The following is a 17,527-nucleotide window of genomic DNA, read 5'->3' as shown; positions in this document are numbered from 1 at the left end:
CAAGACCTTGCCTTTGGCAGAAAGGTTTTACAGGCAGTGGTCCCGCCCTAAGGTAGGCCAGTATGGATTCCTTCATTATCCTCCCAAATGTAGGCCGTCCTGGAAGGATGAAAGGAGAAAACTTACCGTTAGTTCACCGGTAACGGCTTTTCTCTTCAATCCTTCCAGGACGGCCGGCCTACTTCCCGCCCTATGTGGTGGTGAGTTCTAAAAGAATATGTATATATAAATGTATATGTATTTATATGTAGCTGTTTGATTGACTATATTCCTTAAAGTTCGGTTGGAAACTACTTTCCTATTTACTGGAGCTAAGGATGGGTGGGACCCTTTTAAACAGCTGCAAATTAGTTTTGTTTCCTGTGAGGCGGAGCCACAATCTCCCCAAATGTAGGCCGTCCTGGAAGGATTGAAGAGAAAAGCCGTTACCAGTGAACTAACGATAAGTTATTTTTATATATATATATATATATATATATATATATATATATATATATATATATATATATATATATATATATATATATATATATATATATATATATATATATATATATATATATATAAATATATAATAAATATAAATTTTTTTTTTTTTTTTTTTTTTTAAATCGTAGTAAAGATAATAGCAGAGGATTTTGTAGCTAACCACTTGGTCGTTGTGGAATTGAGTTGGAAAAGCTGCCTCAGACTTGTTTTACTTGGCTTTTCTAACATTGCTGTATGAAATTTGAACTACCCTGCCTAAAAATAGTTATTTTTTTGGACATGCCAATATTCAGATTAGTGTGATCTGTAAAGAACTAGGCCATGACATCAGTGGGCATGAATAATTTTATGTGCAGACGTTTGTGGTACATCACCAAATGCACATTACCCTGCATTGCAGTAAGCCTGTTTAGAATGAATGGGCTGCCAACAAACCACAATGGACCTTTTTAAAGTAATTGTAAACCCTTACAAATCCCCAGTGAAGTGACTAGCCTCAGGTGATACAGAGATTATACAAATCCTCCTACCTAAGTTGTCCCTGTTTATCTGCAGTATTCTCTTCTCTCCAGCTGTTCAAGGTCCAGAATTTTATAAGGCTCTTTTTTTAGACCATGGAGTTCCGGATCGCAGGTGGAATCGCCATGAATCTTCCCGCAATCCCGAATCGCCGCAAATCGTGATTCCGTTTTTTGCGCTATTTTACAGCATTTCATTGGGCGACAATCGTAGCAAAATCACGCCGCGTTTGGGGTGCCATTGGAATTACCGGGAATCGCAAGCGCGTCCTGTGATTTGCGGCGATTTGTGATCACGAGCAGATTCCGCCCATGATCCGGAATGCTATGGTGTGAAAGGAGCCTAAAGCTTGTCTGAGCTGTCAGAAAACAGAGGGCAGAGAGTTGAAGTTTACACCCTGCAGAGCTCAGTGAGGTGAGCTCTGAAAGGTGATTGGAGGGAAGGGACACCACTCCCCCCTTTCACACAGGAACAGAGCTGAGGCTGTCAATCAGCTGGAGCTCCCTCTCCTGTCACCATTTTTCTCTTGGTGTCAGGTAAACTTGTCAGAAGTGATTCATGCTGATAGCAGAGGAACAAAGCAGCAGACAGAAATTACACTTGGTGCTCTTGAGATTGAGACAAGTACACATTATAGAGATATATGCTTTGTTCATTTTTCATGAGGTTCACAATCACTTTAATGCACCTCCTGGTTCTTTTTTTTTTTTTTTTTTATCCCAGTATACCATTGTCATAGGTCCATTTATAGTGGCATTTAAAATGTAAAAAAAAAAAAAACCGTGAGGCACCATGGGTTGCAGTAATGCACAGAAAAAATAAATTTTTCCGAACCCTCCACCCTTAAACTACTACTAACCCGTTTCCATAGCCAAAAGCACCTACAATGGGCATGTGGGCATCAAAACTGGACCACAAAGCCGTGGAAGAAGGTGGCCTGGTGAATCATGTTTTTTAACATCATTTGGATGGCTGGGGTGCATCACTTACCTGGGGAAGAGATGGCACCAGGATGAAGTATGGGAAGAAAGCAAGACAGTAGAGGCAGTGTGATTTTTTTTTTTTTTTTTTTTTTTTTTTTTTTTTTTAGGCTATGTTCACATCTAGGCATTGCTATTTTTACAGGTGTTTTTTCTGGTGTTTTACAGGCGTTTTTAGGTTGGCAAGTGACCAATAAAAAATAAAAACCTCCATAATCTGCCAAAAAAAGAAGCTCATGTACTTTTTTGACAGACGGGCATTTGGCTTAAGGCGACAGAACGATCAGATGTGAACAGGGGCCAATAAAATGAATGGGATTTGTCTTGTTGGGCGTTTTTAGAGCTAAGGCTTAGAGCGGAAAATCGCCCAAAAATGCCTAGATGTGAACGGAGCCTTAGGCAATGTTCTGCTAGGAAATCTTGAGTCCTGCTGTTATTGTGGATGTTACTTTTGACATGTACCACCTACGTAAACATTGTTGCTGACTAAGTACACCCCTTTATGGAAATGGGATTCCTTGATGGCGGTGGCCTCTTTCAGCAGAATAATGTGCCCTGTGAAACTGCAAAAATGGTTCAAGACTGGTTTGAGGAACACCACAATGAGTTTGAGGTGTTGATTTTGCCTTAAAAATCTCCAGATCTCTGTCCAATCAGGCATCTGAGGGATGTGCTGGAAAAACAAGTCCAATTTATGGAGGCCCCACCTTGAACCCTAAAGAATCTGCTATTGACGGCTTGGTGCTGGATATCACAGCATACCTTCAGAAGTCTGTCCATGCTACAACAGGTCAGGACTGTTTTGGCTGCAGAAGTGGAGGGCCCACTCCAATATTGTGTGGGTGAAAGTTATGGCTGATCAGTGTATCGGGGAAACCTTTTTCTCCTTTTGCTTAAAGCGAGTCTAAATTTAAACAAAGCACAGTTAATGGGAGGCCCCAGAACCTATTTAAAAATGCAATAGATTGTACAATCAGATGAAATCTAATCGGGTCCTCACAACAAACCCATGAGCCTTCTGCTATCCAGATGCATCTTGGGAAGCTCATTGGTCCAGCCCCTCCCCTCCTTGGCATCGCAGAAAACCATCTTTTGTAAAACTGCATCCCTTTGCTCTATCTGGTGCCAATTATCCTGGTCTGCAATACAAAAATGTCTGTATGATTCAGAGCAAAGGAATGAATACAGTATGTTTTTTCAGTAATTCTAAAGAAAGCAGTAGAAATTGAACTCCTTGGAACCATGGCTTTATTTTAAGGTTGTCCCCTCTGTACATTTTGCTTTTTTCTGGGCTCTGCTTCAATACCATACACTCGTACTGGAAGGGAAAGTGCTTTTTTCAGGTTGCCTAAATTGAAACCATGAATTTATGCAGCTGGGAAATGTATTACTGTTTGAAAATAACATATTGCTGCTCCAATAGCAGTACTATGGTGGCATGAGCTGGTACATGACAGTCCAGGGAGTTTTGTGGATTGCTTTCACTGCATTGCAGGTACTAGATCATTCCACGGTGCATAGTCATGTGAAAAAGTTTGTATTCCTTATGGAAATTATTGACTTTAACATACAGTGGGTATAGAAAAGAATCACACCCCCCCCCCCCCCTTTTAAAATCCCATTTTGTTGCTGCAGCAGCCTGAAATGAAGAGATGCAGTTTTTGTTTTAGCCAGCTGTATTCACTCAGTGCAACTTATAACATGTAAAGGGAGAGCTGCGCTAAATTGATGGAAAACCAGAGTCACCCAGTATGAACAAAATAAGGTAAACCCACAATAACAGATGGTGCTATGTCAAATAAATTCTCCTGCAACACAGACACATGTATGTCACAAATTGTCAGCAGGCATAAATACAGATGTGAGAAATAGTCCATCAAAAGAGTCCATAAGGTTGGATAGGTGTCCAGTGAAAAGGGTGAAACCACACACTACTTTCAACGTGTCTAATTCCACAGGTGCCACATGCAAAGAGCTCAAGATCTGCTTACCAGAGCTCATAGGATTATGAGCATAACACACATGTCCACAAATGGGCCAACCAAAATCGACCATGTGTAGCGTAATACCACTATTCTTGGGCGGATGACCTCGAGCTGAAATAGGAGCCTCTCGGTGTTCCACGTTCCAAAAAAAAGAAGGGTACGATAGCGTAGTACGTCCACACAAGTTTATTAAACATAGGTTAAAAGAAACACTTACATTGTAAAAAAGAACAAGCGCTTGTAATAGTCTAATGCCGCCCGACTTCCGGGTCGCGTCGTGGTGACGTCAGCACGCCTTCCCTACGCCGTTTCGTGACACCTCACGTCTTCCAGGGGATGCGGGCGGCGCGCTGACGCACCACTTAAATAACAAACAACAGACCACCTCCTCCGCTGTCACACGGGACGGAAGCCGCCATCTTAACTAATGGAATGCCACTACCCAAGAGGTTTAACACCAAGGCAGGCAAAAAAAACCCATAATCTCAAAAACAAAGCCACCGGAAGGGGCTAGGTCCGTATCGATATGCCATTTTAGACAGAAAGCTACATTGCAAAACAAACATCGTGTTGGTCCAAAAGCCCCCATGATGCTGCAATCAATTATACTGACAAACGATATGCAGTTAGCCTCAATATCATAAAACCTTCACAAATGGGCAAACGCCCAATCTGCCATACTAAATGCTGGCAAAGTGGAAAAGGGAACCTGATCCATATAGCATAATGACAATAATATGAATAGATACTAGTATTTAAATAAGTCTACCGGGGCAGACAAAAAAGTAATTTGGGCAAAAGTAAGGATAGATTAGATCGTAATCTCTATATTACTAGATACTGTCCAGGCCCTTCTAAAATATATAAAAAATAATCAAAGTTCACCTATGTGACATTACATGAAATGTCCACATAATGGAAATGTTAAAAAAGGGGGCCAATCTTTATCCCAAATCCATACAGCATAAACGCAGCATCATGAAAACCCATGGACACTACCCGATGCTTGTTGATAAATACATGTAAATTACATAAATACATATAACAGCATTTTAAATATGTCAAGCATAGCCAAATAAATACACACTTTACGTGCGAACAAATGAAGGCAACCCCAAGTAAAAGGATCTGGAAGATTTTTAAATAAATAAGAAGATCCAAGCAGCGAAAATAAAAGGTGAATAAATAAAAATTTTAATAAATAAAAAATTCCTTTTACAAGGAAGCATAATCCAAGGGACAAAAGGGGTTGAGAAGGATCAGATGAGTACATAGACCTCAAGAATTATCTATGAATGCGTTCACATCCGTATCAATATTCAAACCAAACGGAGTGAACGTCTTCATCTTGTAGATCCAGGTCATCTCAAGTTTGGACAATCCCCTGACGAAGGGTTCCCCTCTCCAATGTGGAGAAAATTTATCGATCCCGAGAAAGATAGTACCTCGAGGGTCCTTGTTATGCTTGATCCTATAATGATTGGAAACAGAGTGTTTCCTGAAGCCCTTCTTGATGTTAGCAATGTGCTCGTTGCAGCGCACTTGAAAGGCATGTTTGGTCCTGCCAATATATTGCAGGCCACACGGGCACTGCAACAAGTACACAATCCCTGTTGAAGTACAAGAAATACAGGGCTTGATAGGGAAGCTGACACCCAAGCTAGTAGAGCGAATATCCCTGGTATTTCTCTGTTTGCATGCATTATAATAGCAAGTTTGACAACGGTTACACTTATAGTAACCCTTGAGTTGATCAAAGAAAGTAGGCTTAGGCCCAGGTGCATCAAGAACGTTCGGTGCCAATTTGTCACGCAAAGTAGTGGCACCCCTAAAGATGACCCTGGGTTTCGTGGGTAAAACCTCTCTCAAGGTCCGGTCATTTTTTAGGATGTGCCAGTGTCGTTCTATGATGTTTTTTATCTTTCTATATTGAGTGGAATAGGTGGTCACAAAGGGAGCAGTGTAAGCAGGCTGTGTGATAGCTGATCTAGTAGAGCCAGTTAACATGGCAGATCTATCCATAGCCTCCACTGTATTGAGGGTCCCAGTGAGAAAAGATTCCTCATAACCCTTGTCCAAAAAACGGTCAGTAAGGACCTGTGCTTGACATACAAAGTCCTCGTGACGGGTACAATTGCGTTTGAGCCGCATATACTGCCCTTCGTCAGGGGATTGTCCAAACTTGAGATGACCTGGATCTACAAGATGAAGACGTTCACTCCGTTTGGTTTGAATATTGATACGGATGTGAACGCATTCATAGATAATTCTTGAGGTCTATGTACTCATCTGATCCTTCTCAACCCCTTTTGTCCCTTGGATTATGCTTCCTTGTAAAAGGAATTTTTTATTTATTAAAATTTTTATTTATTCACCTTTTATTTTCGCTGCTTGGATCTTCTTATTTATTTAAAAATCTTCCAGATCCTTTTACTTGGGGTTGCCTTCATTTGTTCGCACGTAAAGTGTGTATTTATTTGGCTATGCTTGACATATTTAAAATGCTGTTATATGTATTTATGTAATTTACATGTATTTATCAACAAGCATCGGGTAGTGTCCATGGGTTTTCATGATGCTGCGTTTATGCTGTATGGATTTGGGATAAAGATTGGCCCCCTTTTTTAACATTTCCATTATGTGGACATTTCATGTAATGTCACATAGGTGAACTTTGATTATTTTTTATATATTTTAGAAGGGCCTGGACAGTATCTAGTAATATAGAGATTACGATCTAATCTATCCTTACTTTTGCCCAAATTACTTTTTTGTCTGCCCCGGTAGACTTATTTAAATACTAGTATCTATTCATATTATTGTCATTATGCTATATGGATCAGGTTCCCTTTTCCACTTTGCCAGCATTTAGTATGGCAGATTGGGCGTTTGCCCATTTGTGAAGGTTTTATGATATTGAGGCTAACTGCATATCGTTTGTCAGTATAATTGATTGCAGCATCATGGGGGCTTTTGGACCAACACGATGTTTGTTTTGCAATGTAGCTTTCTGTCTAAAATGGCATATCGATACGGACCTAGCCCCTTCCGGTGGCTTTGTTTTTGAGATTATGGGTTTTTTTTGCCTGCCTTGGTGTTAAACCTCTTGGGTAGTGGCATTCCATTAGTTAAGATGGCGGCTTCCGTCCCGTGTGACAGCGGAGGAGGTGGTCTGTTGTTTGTTATTTAAGTGGTGCGTCAGCGCGCCGCCCGCATCCCCTGGAAGACGTGAGGTGTCACGAAACGGCGTAGGGAAGGCGTGCTGACGTCACCACGACGCGACCCGGAAGTCGGGCGGCATTAGACTATTACAAGCGCTTGTTCTTTTTTACAATGTAAGTGTTTCTTTTAACCTATGTTTAATAAACTTGTGTGGACGTACTACGCTATCGTACCCTTCTTTTTTTTGGAACGTGGAACACCGAGAGGCTCCTATTTCAGCTCGAGGTCATCCGCCCAAGAATAGTGGTATTACGCTACACATGGTCGATTTTGGTTGGCCCATTTGTGGACATGTGTGTTATGCTCATAATCCTATGAGCTCTGGTAAGCAGATCTTGAGCTCTTTGCATGTGGCACCTGTGGAATTAGACACGTTGAAAGTAGTGTGTGGTTTCACCCTTTTCACTGGACACCTATCCAACCTTATGGACTCTTTTGATGGACTATTTCTCACATCTGTATTTATGCCTGCTGACAATTTGTGACATACATGTGTCTGTGTTGCAGGAGAATTTATTTGACATAGCACCATCTGTTATTGTGGGTTTACCTTATTTTGTTCATACTGGGTGACTCTGGTTTTCCATCAATTTAGCGCAGCTCTCCCTTTACATCTTCTTTTTAGTGACTCCCACTACAGCTGCTGCTTTTTCTTTGGCTTAGCGCGGTTATTTACTTTATATTTTCAACTTATAACATCCAAATGAAAGATGTAACACAAACATGTCAGAAAAAAATCAAAAACAGAATCCCTGTTGGAAAAAAGGATCACCCCATTGTGTCAGTATTTTGTTGAACAACCTTTTTCTTTAATTGCAGCCTTTAGTCTGTTGGGCTATGTCTCTACTAACTTTGCACATCTAGACTGCAATATTTGCCCACTCTTCCTTGCAGAACTGCACACGTTCAGTTCAATTTGATGGTGACCGTTCCACAGATTTTCAATGGAGTTAAAATCTGGGCTCTGACTAGGCCATGCAGGAACATTGACCTTTTTTCTCCTTCAACCACTGTGTGATCACTTTTGCTGTGTGCTTTGGGTCATTGTCATGTTGGAAGGTAAACCCTTCTTCCCATTGACCGCTTTCTGGCAGATTTTCCTCAAGAATTTACATTTTGCCCAATCAATTTTTCCTTCTATCCTGACAAGTCCCTGCTGCAGAGAAACACCCCCCACAACTGGATATTGCCACCTCCATCTTTTACTGTAGTAATGGGGTTAGTTGGATAGTGAGCTGTACTGGATTTCCGACAGACATCCTTTGGTGCTGAGGCCAAATAATTCACTATTAAGCCCCGTACACACGTACCGATGGTCGGCTTACAAATGTTCCTCTTTTCTCCCCGGGATGTCGGTGTCTGCTGAAAAGTGCAAAGACAGCACAAGGACAGCACAAGAATTTTGTCCGCCGACTGCAGAAGTGATGTCATGTAATGGTTAACTTTCCCTGTGTTTTCTATTTTCTGAGCATGCCCAGTCTTGCAAATCTGCGGTCTGTCGGCCGAATTGTGTACTGACAGGCGAACAATCGTCCGTTCTGGTGTCGGCATACAAATATTTTCATGTTTGCACGAAAGACTTTTGTCCGCGGATTGTGCGCAGACATCTGTCGGAGGCACCATACTAACACGCGTACAATCGGCAGATCCTTCGTCCACCGACGTTTGTATGCCGACGATCGGTACGTGTGTACGGGCCTTTAGTCTCATCTGACCATAACACCTTTTTCCATGTGGCCTCAGAATTTTCAAGGTGCGTTTTTGGCAGACTGCATGTGGTCTTTCTTGAGGAGTGGCTTTTTTTCATGCAACCCTCCCATACAAGCCACATTTGTGAAGAATTTGTGATATTGCCACATGCACACAATGACCACTCTTTGTCACAAATTCCTGCAATTGCTTCAGAGTTGCTGTAGGCCTCTTGGTAGCCTCTCTGACCAGTTTCCTTCTGGCTCTTTCAACCAGTTTGGAGTGACATCCTGATCCAGGGAGTGTCTGTATTGTATCAAATACCTTCCACTTTTTAAAGTGGAATTTTTCGCTTTAAGGCCTCCTCCCCGGCTCCTGTATGTGAAACTGTGCTTTTGGGGAGGAGGGGGGGAGGTACCCGATTTTGACAGGTACCTGCTCCCACTTCTGTTCCGGTTGCCTTATGTGATCGGAAGTTCTCGTTCCCAAAGTCTTCTGGGACCGTTCATGCATGTACATTGGGCACCTGGCTGTGAAGCCGCAAGTGCCCACAGTAGAGATGCTGGCCCCACCGAGGGAGGACATAGGGGGAGAACAGGGCTGGGGTGAGTACACCGCTGGATCGTGGGACAGCTAAGTGGCTGTTTTAAAGGTCAGCAGCTACACTTTTTGTAGCTGCTGACTTTTAATAAACAAAACATGTCTGGAACTCTGCTTTTTAATAAGACTTCACTGTGCTTCTAGGCATTGATAAAGCCTTTGAATTTTTTTTTTTTTTTGTATTCATCTCTTGACTTTTTCTGTCCACCACTTTATCCTGGAGATCTTTTGGCAATGCCTTGCCAACCATAGTTGATTGTTTGCTTGCTTAAGTTGCACTATCAGGGACTAAAATGCTCCAGGAAAGCTCCTTTTTCATGCTGACCTAATCAAAACGAGTACAGCACATCACAGCTGAAAGTCCAATGCCTTTGTCTGCACTGAGAAGGGGATTAGCAAACATGTTGGTGTTCCTATCTTTGAATTGAATGCTATAAGTTGCACAGATACAGCTGGATAAAACAAAAACTGTGTCTGTCTTCATTTCAGGCTGAAAATTAAAAAAAATTGATTTATTTGAAAGGGGGTGATCTTTTCTATACCCAATGTATTTAAACAGGCTTACATTCGCTCCTCCTAATGCAAACTTTGTCTCCTGACAGCGTGTGTTTCCCTATGTTTCTGCAATGGTGAGCAATGGATCACTGGTATATGATCACAGCAGAGATGGCCGTCCTACTGAACTTGGAGGTTGCACAGCCATGGTGCGGAATCTCAACCATGACACTTTTCTGGTCATCCGTTACGTGAAACGCAGACTCACGGTAAGAATTTTACAGTCTCTGAGGAAAGGTGTTTTTTTTTTTTTTTTTTTTTTCGGTCTTTGTTTTTTTTATTGATCTGTGCCACTTCTCTGGTTTTCTATCTTACTTATCATGGTCCCCTCCCGTCCTTTTTTCGTTTCTTTTCCCTGTCCACTTCATTTTTAAATTCTGTTCTTTGTATGTATAGCCATTAATTGGGGTAAAAAGGTGGCAATGGGGTGACATGTTATGGCTTGGAAACTCTGTGTATTTTCCAGGCATACATAAAGTCAGTATTGCCTGTTCTACCACAGACTCGCTTCAGAATTTCAATCCTCTTGGAACAAGCATTAATAACACATAATACAGCCATTTTCTGTATATATACTTTCCTGTTGAACAGCTCACCAAAGTGATGCTTAGCTTTGTTAGAGGAGTCTGCAAAACCTCACTCATAATTTCCGACACCTGGGAAGTTGGGTCTTCTGACCCACCTTTGCATGTTCCAGTATGTCCTTTTTCGATTTTACATAATATTTAGTAAATCCACAAGGGAAGTAAAAACCAGTGGTGTAGTGGTTGGCACTTTCACCTCAGCAGCAAGAGGGTCGCTGGCTCGAATCCCAACCAGGACACTACCTGCCTGGAGTTTGCATGTTCTCCCTGTGCCTGCGTGGGTTTCCTTCGGGTACTCTGGTTTCCTCCCACACTCCATAGACATGCTGGTAGGTTAATTGGATCCTATATAAAATTGGCCCTACTATGTATGTATGAATGTGAGTTGGGGACCTTAGATTGTACGCTCCTTGAGGGCAGGGACTGATGTGAATGTGCAATGTATATGTAAAGCCCTGCGTAAATTGACAGCGCTATACAAGTACCTGAAATAAATGATAAAATAAAATAAAACAGATACAACCGGCACAGATATATAACCATTTTAGAATATTGTCAGCTGATTTAACTCACTAGCATGTACAAATTTAGGAAATATCCATGTTAGGAGGCCTGTTTCATTAGTGTATAGTACAGGGGTAGGCAACCTTTTAAGAGGTGAGGATCTACCTGAACAGTATGAAAGAGATAAAAGATCACTGGAGTGTGGTAGGAAATTAACTACAATAGTAAGGAAAAATAAATAGAATAAAACAAATGTCACTGTAGAAATATATAACCTTCACCTACCCTAAAAGTAGACCATGTAAGTCAGTAGGGCAGGAGTTTGTTGCCAGTAGTTTTTTATTTTATTCATTTATTTTCAATAGCCCCCTGTTAACCGAATCGATCCTCTGTAATACTCCCAACTGAAAGACAGCGGGAGGGAGAAAAGCAGGCTTTCAGCTGCAGGGGGAAACTACAGGGGATTGGTTCCAGTAAATGCCAACCCTCCCGTCCAAGTTCCCTTTCTGCTTGTCAGTGGCACAGCATACGAAGTTGTTCCTTCCCTGCACTGCCCTGCATATGCGGGAGGAATAGTCAAGGGGTCATCAAGGAAGAGATGTGATCTACCCATCAACTGGTTGCTGATCCCAAGTATAGTAGATATAAATGCATTCAATACCAGGCTCCCTAAAAGTATAAATGCCGCTGTGTACAGCGGCTACATTACCAGTTATCCTCCAGTCATTCTGTAAAAAATTGAAGATTTTATTGGTTTGGGGGGCTTGTATGAGGAAAAAGGTGTCTAAACTTACTGTAGTTTAATATATTTTAAAACCTACTGCTCTAATTATGGAAAGGTGTCTTGGCTGTAAAAAAAAAAAAAAAAAAAAAAAGGTTTAAATTTTCAGATTTAAAAACTTGTGTCTGTAGTTTTTGTGTTTTGAATTACAGATAAGCGCTGCTATATCTGTATCTCTCATGTTTGTCTTCTGAAGAGTTTGCTGTGTTTAAGCAGTAGTAATCCGCAAAAAAAATAATTAAAAAATTGGGCCCCTGCAGGATAATGTCATAATGTGCTGGTAAGCATCACATTTAAGCAGATTGTGATAGACTTTGACTAAAACAAAGCCCTCCAGTGGCACGATGTCCCTGCCGACAGGGTTTTTATCATCACCTGATCTTCCCTCCTGGTTCACGGGCGTTTGAGTGGCTGAGCCATGATGATGTCACTCTTGTGCATGTGCGCGGGTGTCATGGCCGCCCCACATTTCTTAATGGATCGCATACTGTCCATTGGGAATGCTTGCGCCGGTGACATCACAGCTTGCTACTAAAGATATCTCCTAAATGGTGCACATTTAGGAGATATTTACTGTACTTGCATGAAGCCTTATTATAGGCCTAGCTGTTGGTATACTCATACACCTATACACCTCAACTATGAAACTCACTCATTTAGAAAAGACAGTGCACCGACTGAAAATCTTCATGAAAAGCTGATTTATCTCTGGTTGTATGTTTTTAGTTTGAAGTTACTTTTTGCTTGGAGTTGTTGTGCTAGTGGGACTATGGAGAAGTCTTTTTAATTAAACTGCAGAAAGGAATGGCTTATCTGCAGATGTGACAGTACAGTACATCAGTCTAGCTAAATTCTTAAGATTCTTTTTCATTACCTGCCTCCTTCATTTCACTAAGCCCCTCCACTCTCTGCTGTGCACCTCACTTACAGATCATGCTAGATATTGATGGAAAACAAGAATGGAGAGATTGCTTGGATGTACCTGGCGTACGCTTGCCCCGTGGATATTACTTTGGCTCTTCTGCAGTTACTGGGGATCTTTCAGGTACAGTGTGCACTTAATAAACTTAAATAACTTTACGGGCAACAGTGACCCATGTGTATTTTAAAGGTTTTAAAAGTAAGGCCTTTGTATCCTATGCTTAAAGCAGAACAGTAGCCTTTTTAATGTTGTTTTTTTCCTGTCCCATAGCCAAAACAGAAAATGAGTGGAACTCCCAAGTGAGGGTATGCCTGGTTGTCACTAGTGGCACTGAAACTAATGTCTGCATTAGAAGATTTTCCCTCTATTACTGTTAAGGGAAAACCCAAAATTTTGGGGGTTTCTTTTTTTTTTTTTCCCTTCCTTTTACTTATGGTGAATACAATAAACAGGACAAATGGAGAGGGTGTACAGGTCCCTCTCAAAAAATTAGCATATTGTGATAAAGTTCATTTTTTTCTGTAATGTACTGATAAACATTAGACTTTCATATATTTTAGATTCATTACACACAACTGAAGCAGTGCAAGCCTTTTTATTGTTTTAATATTGATGATTTTGGCATACAGCTCATGAAAAACCAAAATTCCTATCTCAAAAAATTAGCATATCATGAAAAGGTTCTCTAAACAAGCTATTAACCTAATCATCTGAATCAACTAATTAACTCTAAACACCTGCAAAAGATTCCTGAGGCCTTTAAAAACTCCCAGCCTTGTTCATTACTCAAAACCGCAATCATGGGTAAGACTGCCGACCTGACTGCTGTCCAGAAGGCCATCATTGACACCCTCAAGCAAGAGGGTAAGACACAGAAAGAAATTTCTGAACGAATAGGCTGTTCCCAGAGTGCTGTATCAAGGCACCTCAGTGGGAAGTCTGTGGGAAGGAAAAAGTGTGGCAGAAAACGCTGCACAACAAGAAGAGGTGACCGGACCCTGAGGAAGATTGTGGAGAAGGACCGATTCCAGACCTTGGGGGACCTGCGGAAGCAGTGGACTGAGTCTGGTGTAGAAACATCTAGAGCCACCGTGTACAGGCGTGGGCAGCAAATGGGCTACAGGTGCCGCATTCCCCAGGTCAAGCCACTTTTGAACCAGAAACAGCGGCAGAAGCGCCTGACCTGGGCTACATAGAAGCAGCACTGGACTAGTTGCTCAGTGGTCCAAAGTACTTTTTTCGGATGAAAGCAAATTTTGCATGTCATTCGGAAATCAAGGTGCCAGAGTCTGGAGGAAGACTGGGGAGAGGGAAATGCCAAAATGCCTCAAGTCCAGTGTCAAGTACCCACAGTCAGTGATGGTCTGGGGTGCCATGTCAGCTGCTGGTGTTGGTCCACTGTGTTTTATCAAGGGCAGGGTCAATGCAGCTAGCTATCAGGAGATTTTGGAGCACTTCATGCTTCCATCTGCTGAAAAGCTTTATGGAGATGATTTCATTTTTCAGCACAACCTGGCACCTGCTCAGTGCCAAAACCACTGGTAAATGGTTTACTGACCATGGTATTACTGTGCTCAATTGGCCTGCCAACTCTCCTGACCTGAACCCCATAGAGAATCTGTGGGATGTTGTGAAGAGAAAGTTGAGAGACGCAAGACCCAACGCTCTGGATGAGCTCAAGGCCGCTATCGAAGCATCCTGGGCCTCCATAACACCTCAGCAGTGCCACAGGCTGATTGCCTCCATGCCATGCTGCATTGAAGCAGTCATTTCTGCAAAAGGATTCCCGACCAAGTATTGAGTGCATAACTGAACATAATTATTTGAAGGTTGACTTTTTTTGTATTAAAAACACTTTTTTTTTTTTTATTGGTCGGATGAAATATGCTAATTTTTTGAGATGGGAATTTTGGTTTTTCATGAGCTGTATGCCAAAATCATCAATATTAAAACAATAAAAGGCTTGCACTTCTTCAGTTGTGTGTAATGAATCTAAAATATAAAAGTCTAATGTTTATCAGTACATTACAGAAAATAATGAACTTTATCACAATATGCTAATTTTTTGAGAGGGACCTGTATATCCCTTACCAGGGACACAGACAGTAGTAAAAACCTCATAGGTGTTTAAATCCCTCTACGCTCAAATCAACAAAAAAAAAAATATATAAATTTTGGGCTTTAGATTACTTTTTTTTTTTTTTTTCCGGATAAATGTCCTCCACGCCAGTGCCCATTACCCCATGCCCTTTTTGACAGTAGCTAGCCTATTTAGCCTTGAAAATGGCCAGAATTTAGTATCTAGATTCGGCCCTCATAGTCTTTGATAGAATTCAGGTTTTGCAAATTTTAAACGGATTGGATGACCAATGAACCCCACCCACCCACGAATCAAACCCTTTTTTAATTTTACCTGGTGATACTGGCAGCAATACACTTCTGTCCTAGAGTGACAACACTCTTCTGTATCTTTTGAAGAAGCAGGGTTTCCAACTACAGAACACCTCTCCCTCTTTCCATCTCTATAATAGTCAAAAGCCTAGTACACATGAGGCATTTTTTTTTTTTTTCCCCATCACAGCGGGTTAAATCAACACAGAGTGCTCGCTGTACTAATTAGTGCACCGATCTCCCCTCACTAAGGCCTGCATCTGTCGGATGAACAGGTATACACACAGGCCAAAAGTCAGCCAGTTCCTGCCGAACTGTCCATGACCAATGATAGCCAAGGTAGAGCAGGCAGAAAGTTATTAGCTAATTGGGTTTCTATCAGTGTCAAAAGGTGTGTTTGTTTGTTTTTTTTTTTTTTGTTTTTTTTTTCGGAACGCTTTTAAATTGACAGACCAAAAGCGAGCAACTAAGAAATGTTCATCATTGGCTATCTGCATATTTTTGGGATGTATTTTACCACAGACCTATTTTAGGAAACATATTTACTCAGTACAGATGGTGCCTCAAGTGTAAATTTAAACTCAGACGCTCAGGTCGAAATTTTGGAACTGCTGTTGCTTTTAAAAATTTAGGTCAGAGGGTTGTTATCCATCTTTTTACCTTGGCAGATAACAGAACAATTATGCAGGATAGCGTGAGAACCTTATTTTGCACATTTATAAACCGTTCTGCAACATCCTGTCTCAAACCATAATGTCTTGCTGCTTCTTTCATGTTTTATATCTTGTATCTATTGAATCTCCTTCCACAGATAACCATGACGTCATATCTTTGAAATTGTACCAGATCACTGTGGAGCGTACTCCTGCAGAGGAGAAGATGGACAAAGAAGTTTTTATCCCCAGTGTGGACAACATGAAGCTACCAGGAGGTGACCACAACATTTTCTGGCTTTCTTTTACAGTTTTTTTTCTTTTTTTTTTATTGTGTTTTTTATTAAAATAACCTATGTATCTTCCTTTTATGCATTTCAGTTGATGAATCCTTGGAGTCCATGAGCAATTTTGCCATTTTCCTCATTGTATTTTTTTCTCTGATCGGTCTGGTCTTCACCGGCGTCATCTTGCTCATTGTATACAACAAGTGGCAGGAAAGAAGTCGCAAGCATTTCTACTGAGCATGGTATACGGAGAATCAGAGCACTGCTAGGACCTACAGACAGAAGTCTGTGAGGAGAGTCATTCTGTGAATGAGCCAGATTGTTATCCTTTAACTTGTGGCAACCAACGTAGCCAAATGTGCTGCCTGTATTTATTTTTTTTTTCATTTGTTTGACACTGGTTTTATGTTTTATAAGCTGCTACTGAACTCAGTTTGTATATCAATGCAGTTTTTACCTTTTTATCTACCTGTCACTCACTGCCTAATCAGCCATTCAGCCATTTTTGTGACCATTCTGAGAAGACAGCCTGTCACCTTACTGCATACTTGTGACATTGATGAATAAGAATATATGAGTGGTCAATGGTGTAGGTACTGGTGACTGCTAGACACCCATCTATATGTTTTCAGTGGGTTGCCTTTTTAATAAAGTGATAGGCTGGTAACTAGTCTACCGAATAGCTCTTTTTACTGTATGGCAGTGACAGGACCTCCTAAGAACAATCATAAGAATGCACTAGGTAGGTGTTATTCTTGCTCTCCTTGTATATAATTACCAGTTTGAGCCCCCCCCCAAATTATATATTAATGGCACACAGATGTTTTCCAAGCATCTGTAGGAATAGATGCCTGCTGTGCTCCATGTCATTCCAAATGGAGCTTTTGTTGCTGTTCTACATCTATAACCACCAGACTTTTCCATTGAAGCAAGTTCCACCTCTTTTACAGGATACTCGGTCATTATTGCAAATGCAAACTAGAAAATAAATGAAATGTGGATCGTTTAGAACTTCGCAACGTTATATATGCCCTGAATTTATTTATTTTTTTTATTATAGTTTAAATAGCTGTCCAGGAAAGCTGAAACTATCCAAAGACAATGGTTTAGTCTACACCTTGTTTATCTGCATATGTTATATATTTATCAGCTGGGAGCTGCTATCGGACCCTACAAAACTGCAACATAATATACCATTTAGACTTCTCACTTTTATGCAGGGGTAGAAGCCACTTGTGGGGTTATTCATATGGATCTGGGCAATTATTTTGATATCTGTTCTGGATGTAAACGAACACACCAGCACAAATTAACTTCTGCTTTCAAACAGTTGTGAGAAATGTATCCAGTTACATATCAAAGGTTT

At 41.0% G+C, this 17,527-nt stretch overlaps 1 protein-coding gene across 1 annotated transcript in view; it reads left to right on the top strand.

Moving 5' to 3' along the window:
• LMAN2L (lectin, mannose binding 2 like) overlaps positions 1-16,636 on the top strand; it is a 47,371-nt gene extending 30,735 nt beyond the window's left edge. The window contains exons 5-8 of the mRNA XM_082252787.1: positions 10,087-10,248; positions 12,839-12,953; positions 16,033-16,152; positions 16,256-16,636. Of these exons, the coding sequence (XP_082108913.1) occupies positions 10,087-10,248; positions 12,839-12,953; positions 16,033-16,152; positions 16,256-16,398 (540 nt within the window). The 3' untranslated portion in view covers positions 16,399-16,636. The remainder of the gene's footprint in view (positions 1-10,086; positions 10,249-12,838; positions 12,954-16,032; positions 16,153-16,255) is intronic.
• Positions 16,637-17,527: the final 891 nt, after the last annotated feature.

Source organism: Pelophylax lessonae, assembly GCF_965119305.1.
Source record: "Pelophylax lessonae genome assembly, chromosome: 4".
Taxonomy (NCBI): Eukaryota; Metazoa; Chordata; class Amphibia; order Anura; family Ranidae; genus Pelophylax; species Pelophylax lessonae.
The sequence above is the reverse complement of the archived record's forward strand: the minus strand, read 5'-3'. Positions and strand labels throughout refer to the sequence as shown.